Source organism: Blennius ocellaris (assembly GCF_963422515.1).
Source record: "Blennius ocellaris genome assembly, chromosome: 5".
NCBI lineage: Eukaryota > Metazoa > Chordata > Actinopteri > Blenniiformes > Blenniidae > Blennius > Blennius ocellaris.
This window is the reverse complement of record NC_137654.1, coordinates 3,807,196-3,815,316: the sequence shown is the minus strand read 5'-3', so window position 1 is coordinate 3,815,316 and position 8,121 is coordinate 3,807,196. Positions and strand designations below refer to the sequence as shown.

Here is an 8,121-nt window from a genome sequence, read left to right as displayed (position 1 = left end):
GTTTGAATTTCAGACACCCGTGGTGTCCGGGTCGGGTTCAACCAATGATTGGGCTTTTCCAACCTGGGGCCTGTGGCCCTCAGGGTCACTGTCCTCCGCCATGCCGTTTTCTAACCTTCCTATTGTTCTTGCAGCCTGTCCTCTCAGGGAAGAAGCTACTTGAAGGAGAGCATGGATTCTGGGCCCAACATACCCAAGACACTTGCACTTATGTTCAACAGGAAATGGAGATAAAATGTTCAACCTTCGAGTTGAAGATTGTCGACCAACGTGACAGGAAGCCCGACTAGTCAGTCACAACACGCCTGGCCACAACCAGGAGCAACTGAGGGGCTTCAGTGCCTTGCCTCAGAAGACACTGAGGCAAGAAGACATTGGAATGCGAATGGGAATTCACACCAATTCCTTGAGTTTGAAATTCCTGCGAGTTCACCAGATCATCCTAGACAACAGTTGGGATCAACATTATTGGGTTCTTCTGTGTACAAGTGAATCCCAACTTCCAGGAAAACAGGTTCTAGTCAGTGACAGGTCCACAATGATTTTCACACAACAGATTCACTTGTAAAAAGAACTAATTACTCTAGGGCACCGACAGAGTTACTGTATCAAGTGGGAGTTTTATCCATTGGCTACTATTGTTCCAATTCAGTGGTGCTGACTACAACACTGGAGGTCAAATGTCAACTGGGCAACCTCGGGTTGATGTGATTAATTTGACAGGTAGGATTTTAATTAGATATAGTAACCTCCACTGTCCAAGCACATGACCACAACTTTTTAACACTGTGTCCTGCAGAAGTTCAGTGCAGCCTGTGAAATAATGTTCAGCTCTACACTAAAGAGAGCAAACTCCTTAATTTTTACTATAATTACCACATATTTAATCTTTTAAGAAGAATGACAAACTCTGCAATCCAATCAGTTTCTTTCTCAGTTTTGACTCAGTTCTTTAAAACTCTAAAAGGACAAATTGTATATCACGATGGGGGAAGTATTGCATTTGTATCTGCTGTTGTGATCTTTAATATCCACCTGATTCAAATTACTTGAAAAATCCACATTAAAAGACACCCCACTGAATCTGGTATGTACGTACAACATGTAAGAACAAATTAACAATGTGTTTTTTCCCTCGTGTTAACTATGTCTTTTGGATTTTTGGACTCTTTTCGGCTCTGACTATTCTTCTGGATAGTGCTTTGGAAGCCTCTGTCCTTGGACTTTGGAAATAAATCATCTCTTTGAGTCTGCTTTGTGTTCATGGTGAGTCTTAACACAGGCCATGCTCGAACACCATCTTAAGGCCAATTCATACATTCGATTGTCCGCAGTATGTGCATTAGTCTGTCAGGGGTCGGCAACCCGCGGCTCTTTCGTCCCTCCACTGCGGCTCCTTGAGCCTCTGTCCCACTGCAGTTCATCCTGGAACGGGGTGGTATGGGAGGTAAGGCAACGCGTGGTATGGGAGGTAAGGCAAAGCACACCTAGAGGCAATTGCGTTGTGCACTCCCGCTACAAAGAGTGGGGTAAAATGTAGGCGGAGCGATATAATGTCATTATGCACGAAGAACGGGTTCCACAGCTCAATTGGTATCCGCTGTGCTACGGAGCGCCGACAATTCCAGGAGGTTCATTGTGGACTTGTTGAGAGTCCAAATTATAGCGAATTCCACAACAACTACAGGACATTAAAGACACACCACTCACACTCATGGTTGTAAAAATCCCAGATCTCTCACATTTATCTTCCATTTTAATAATGTGTAGCAATAAAGGAGCTGAGAGCTGCAATGCATCATGGGAGTTTCTGTTTGTCGTGTTTTAAATGTAATTATTGGGGGTTATATTTGTAGTGTTGCTAATAATTGTGTTGTGTTTTTGTTTCTTAGTTCATGTAGTTTAGTTTATTAGTTGTAAGTTGTCGACCAGCAGTGAAGAAGGTTTTGTGTGTCGTGTCCTCCTGGCATGGTCTGTCTGTGGGACTGTCAAAATAAAAGACTGAAGTGCACGTCTGTTGTAAAGTATAATCTTGTCCTCTAGCATGCTTCTTTAGCATTACTCACCATAATATCACAGTGATTTTGTGAGTGACACTGTAGGCATGTGTGTGTGGCTCTCTGGGTGTTGTGTTCAGTGGGAAATGGGATCAACTGGCTCTTTGAGCATTAAAGCTTGCCGAACCCTGGTCTATGTGACTTAAATATCATCCTCCCTGCTGTGCACCAGGATCCACACTGACGTGCTCTGCGGTCGACTGCATGAAGCCCAATTTGTGTCCCCATACGAACTGAAAGCACCGACTGTGCCAGAACAACGATCAACAGCACACAACACTAGAAGTTCACTTTGAGAAGGGCTTGTGTGAGGAGATCTGCTGGTATCCCCATGTGCACGATCACTATTTAAAAGAATATAAAGAGGCAGATGGCTCGGAACTCCTGGAGTGAAATACAACCGACTTTAGGAAAGGAGGAGATCACCAGAAGTGAGAACATTTTCAGGATCTGAAAATCTGCGGATGCGCAATGTGGAAAGTATGGAAGAGCCTTTAGTAGTGATGACTAGGGATGTCCGATAATATCGGAGGGCTGATATTATCGGCCGATATTGACTTAAAAATAAAATATTTGGAAATATCGGTATCGGATTTTTACAACCGATATTGGAATTTCCGAGTCTCCTTGAACGCAGCATTGGACGTTTACGGGCGCGCGCTTGATGACGTTTAACAACAACAAATACAACATGCTGGACTCGTGGCTAAGAAGGAGAAGCCCGGTGAATAAAATGTCCGTGGAGGACTGGAGGCTCAACCAGGCCCTCTTCCCTGCTGGGCCAGTACCTGACTGCACCCTGCACCAGTGTTGACAGTGAACCACTGTTCACACTGGTACCAGTACCTGACTGCACCCTGCACCAGTGTTGACAGTGAACCACTGTTCAGCACCGGTACCAGTACCTGACTGCACCCTGCACCAGTGTTGACAGTGAACCACTGTTCAGCACCGGTACCAGTACCTGACTGCACCCTGCACCAGTGTTGACAGTGAACCACTGTTCAGCACCGGTACCAGTACCTGACTGCACCCTGCACCAGTGTTGACAGTGAACCACTGTTCAGCACCGGTACCAGTACCTGACTGCACCCTGCACCAGTGTTGACAGTGAACCAGTGTTCAGCACCGGTACCAGTACCTGACTGCACCCTGCACCAGTGTTGACGGTGAACCACTGTTCAGCACCGGTACCAGTACCTGACTGCACCCTGCACCAGTGTTGACGGTGAACCAGTGTTCAGCACCGGTACCAGTACCTGACTGCACCCTGCACCAGTGTTGACGGTGAACCAGTGTTCAGCACCGGTACCAGTACCTGACTGCACCCTGCACCAGTGTTGACGGTGAACCAGTGTTCAGCACCGGTACCAGTACCTGACTGCACCCTGCACCAGTGTTGACGGTGAACCAGTGTTCAGCACCGGTACCAGTACCTGACTGCACCCTGCACCAGTGTTGACGGTGAACCAGTGTTCAGCACCGGTACCAGTACCTGACTGCACCCTGCACCAGTGTTGACGGTGAACCAGTGTTCAGCACCGGTACCAGTACCTGACTGCACCCTGCACCAGTGTTGACGGTGAACCAGTGTTCAGCACCGGTACCAGTACCTGACTGCACCCTGCACCAGTGTTGACGGTGAACCAGTGTTCAGCACCGGTACCAGTACCTGACTGCACCCTGCACCAGTGTTGACGGTGAACCACTGTTCAGCACCGGTACCAGTACCTGACTGCACCCTGCACCAGTGTTGACGGTGAACCACTGTTCAGCACCGGTACCAGTACCTGACTGCACCCTGCACCAGTGTTGACGGTGAACCACTGTTCAGCACCGGTACCAGTACCTGACTGCACCCTGCACCAGTGTTGACGGTGAACCAGTGTTCAGCACCGGTACCAGTACCTGACTGCACCCTGCACCAGTGTTGACGGTGAACCAGTGTTCAGCACTGGTACCAGTACCTGACTGCACCCTGCACCAGTGTTGACGGTGAACCACTGTTCAGCACTGGTACCAGTACCTGACTGCACCCTGCACCAGTGTTGACGGTGAACCAGTGTTCAGCACTGGTACCAGTACCTGACTGCACCCTGCACCAGTGTTGACGGTGAACCACTGTTCACACTGGTACCAGTACCTGACTGCACCCTGCACCAGTGTTGACAGTGAACCAGTGTTCAGCACTGGTACCAGTACCTGACTGCACCCTGCACCAGTGTTGACAGTGAACCAGTGTTCAGCACTGGTACCAGTACCTGACTGCACCCTGCACCAGTGTTGACAGTGAACCAGTGTTCAGCACTGGTACCAGTACCTGACTGCACCCTGCACCAGTGTTGACAGTGAACCACTGTTCAGCACCGGTACCAGTACCTGACTGCACCCTGCACCAGTGTTGACAGTGAACCAGTGTTCAGCACTGGTACCAGTACCTGACTGCACCCTGCACCAGTGTTGACAGTGAACCAGTGTTCAGCACTGGTACCAGTACCTGACTGCACCCTGCACCAGTGTTGACAGTGAACCAGTGTTCAGCACTGGTACCAGTACCTGACTGCACCCTGCACCAGTGTTGACAGTGAACCAGTGTATTCATACAGAACAATCTCCCTCTTACACATGAGGACATGGGGAAAGAAATAGACCAGTTATATGGACGAGTCAACTTCAGTCTTTGTTTTTGTTGCACTTTAAAGGAGGGCTGTTTTAATTTTGTGAGCATTTCTGTGCCTTTCTTGTTTATATTTGCACTATTTTGTTACTCTTAAAAGAGATGGAGCCCAGTTTGAGTCTATTATTTGACAAGTTATGTCCAGTTATTCATTCATTGACTGTTTACAACTAATGGACTGAAGATATGCCTCTTCCTTTTTTTTATATTGTCTGTGGTGTTGTTGAGTTTGTTGTTGAGGTTTCTCTCTAACACTAAATAAATATGGCACTTTTTTTCCATAATTTAAGTTGTTGTTCTCTTATTTTTCTCAGTGTGTACATTTGGAAAGCCATGTTTGATTCACATATGCATCCAGTGGGGCATCACAATAAAATGAGGCATAATGTGTTAATTCCACAGTAGGAGATATTTTATGTTGTTGTTACCTAACAGTTTTGATGTAAAAAGCCAGCATATATCGGTATCGGTGATATCGGTATCGGAAATTAAGAGTTGGACAATATCGGAATATCGGATATCGGTAGAAAAGCCAATATCGAGCATCCCTAGTGATGACCAAATGAAGTTTCATTGCTGCCAAAAGAGGTCCAAACAGTTAGCAAACACAGGATAGACTGTCTTTTTCAAAACTGAGTTCAATGAGAGTATGAAATATTTGAAGAGTTTGTGTGTAAACTTGTAACTTAGTTGCACCTCATATCATATCTTGTGAACCGCGTCATGCAGCTTTAATGGTGAAACTGTACCCGGTCTGATAAATACTGTGTGGAAAGTTTGAAAACCTTGAATGAAAGCAAAGAGTAATTCTGTGTCAGAGGGATGAGAAACCAAGAGGACGTACTGTTTGTTGAAGCTGGCGGATCCGTCTCAGTGCCGCCTGGTGCTGCTGCAAGCTGGTAATGCGACGATGGCGACGGTGCCTTCGCAGCTGGTTGCTGAGGTGCTGAACACAGTCATTGGTGGCCTGAGGACGGACTTTTCCCTGGAGAGAGGAGAAAAGAAAAGTTGTTGAGACACAGGTCCGGAGGGGTTTCTGGGTTTTAGCAACTGAAAAGGTTGGAGTAAAAAAATATCCTGATCATAAAATATTTTGTCAACATCCTTTAATGTCTCACTGTAATAAAAGAAGACCACTACTGTTGTCTAGACTTTGTAATATATCATAATACCTCCAAATAAATCTACCAAAGACAAGTCATCAGAAGCTTTTACTTCGATTTCAATTTCAACATCATATTCTTCAATCAGCTTCAAATTTCAATTCAATGTCAGTTGCATACCAGCTTTAAAAAAAAAAAAAAAGCTATTAAAAAAAACGTTGGGCCCTCACTGTTTATCTGAATTTCTTTATTTGAATTTGGAGGCTAAACTGGAACCAATACATCCACTGTGTATTCAAACAAAGAGTGTGTGTGTGTTCGTGTGTGTGTGTGTGTGTGTACCACATAACAATAATTCGGGGTGACAGCTCAGTATCTGTGTGACTGTCTGCTTGTTTCATGGGTCACTTCATTTGGAGAGCTTTTTATTCTCCACGGGAACTTGTGGCCGCGCCCTGGTGGTTCCTTCCCTCGTTCCCATGCTTCAGATCGGGCGCCCAGCCTCAGCTTAATGAGCCACGTTCTCCCCCTACAGTCGACATCATGTGTGAGAGATGGGACCTCTCGCTTTGCCCTGTTGCTTTTCTTTTCATAACATACTGAAGTCATTGCTTCTTGTCTCTTTTCCATGCATTCCTGCAGCAGAGATGTTGGAAGTGTGGACTGTCTGTGCTTGCCCGGGGGGCTTCATGGGGAGGCAGAAGAAGCCAAAATGGGAGGGAGGGGGTGTCTGTTATAGCATGAAGAGGGTGTAAGTGGGTGGTTGGCGGTGAAGAGGAAGGACAAAAAGAAAACATGGTTGGAAAGAATGAGATAGTGCTGCAGAGGAGATAAGATGACCTCAAACGCCTTGTTGGAAGGAATGCTATCAGAACAGACTGTAGGAGTTTGGTGTTTGGACACACAGTGTGTTCATTTAGTGCTTTGTGACTTATCATATGGTTAGTTGGGTACACCAGTGTCATGAAAATACAATACACTCATTCACTGAGTTCATTGATTACATTTCTGGAAAAAAGTTGTATTCAAGTGGGAAAAAAGTACAGAGACAATTACTGTGGACAATACTTTGAGCACATTATGGATAACTATAGGAAAACCATATTCTAATAATCATTTGGTGATCAAAAGAATGGATGGCAACAAAAAGAAAGAAAAAAATTCTGCTTAATTCTCAAGTGACAACTTTGTTTCCGAGGCCTCTTGATGTATTTGCTAGTTTTGGATCTGGATCACCAGATCCTAATAGCTAAAAACCTTGAGGCTGAGGAAACTCAAGAAACCTTCGAGGAGATTGGAGCTGTGCACCTGACACGCTGACCACTAGGACATTGGTTTGGCCCAAGACTTATGTTCTTTTTTTCAGCTAAACTAACATGAGTTTCCATTCCTTTGGTTCTTTGGGGCCGAAAAAATGAAAATGATCACGATGTTTGTTTTTATGTCTCTCCCCTAATGCCAGCTGGTACAACCTGCTGTCTCTCTTATTCTAAAGTATTTCCATAGGCGGCTGTGACTCAGCTGGTTGAGCAGTCATCGCCCAATCACAAGGTTGCATGTTTGATCCCCATCTCCACCTGTCCACATGTTGAAGTGCTCCTGAGCAAGACATTGGCGCCCAAAATGGTCCCAATGGACAGAGGTCTGTAATAAATGGATGGATGGATGGATGGATGGACAGAGGTCCATCCATCCATCCATCCATCCATTTATTACAGACCTCTGTCCATCCATCCATTGGGACCATTTTGGATGGACAGAGGATGGACTGAGAGAAGGATGGCGTGAGAGCCCTGTATGGCAGCAGGCCATGTAAGGGTCCATGTCTGTGTCTTTGTGTGTTGGTCAAGTCTGCATCTTGTACTCTGTGTTCACTTCCTGTTTTGCTGTGTCATCCTACGACTGTGTGCGTCTCTGTCACTTGTCCTTTGTGTCTCTGCCTCTTGTGTGTGTGCTTGTGCAATCAGCCCGATTTGTCTCACCTGTGACTCCCCTCTTCTCATGTATTTAAACCTGCTTCTTCATGTCTCTGTGCTCGATCGTCTTCATGACCCCAGCCCTCTGCTTGTGTTTTCCCTTTTGCTCCTCTCTGTGTTTTAGATTTTGTCTTTGCCCTGATCCCTGCCTGGACTTGGACTGCCTATGTGAACACTGATCGTAAACTTGTTTGCCCTGACTCTCTAATAAAACCTGCAAATGCCAGTTCTTTGTGCGAATCTGCTTTTGGGTTGTCCTCGGACCCTGACAGTCCATGAAAAGTGTGAAGGGCTTTGAGACTGCTTAA

At 46.0% G+C, this 8,121-nt stretch overlaps 1 protein-coding gene across 1 annotated transcript in view; it reads right to left on the bottom strand.

Annotated features, from left to right (window-relative positions):
• lamb2l (laminin, beta 2-like) overlaps positions 1 to 8,121 on the bottom strand; it is a gene marked incomplete at both ends in the record, with an annotated part of 116,231 nt that overhangs the window by 20,296 nt on the left and 87,814 nt on the right. The window contains one exon of the mRNA XM_080496337.1: positions 5,579 to 5,719. Within this exon, the coding sequence (XP_080352463.1) occupies positions 5,579 to 5,719 (141 nt within the window). The remainder of the gene's footprint in view (positions 1 to 5,578; positions 5,720 to 8,121) is intronic.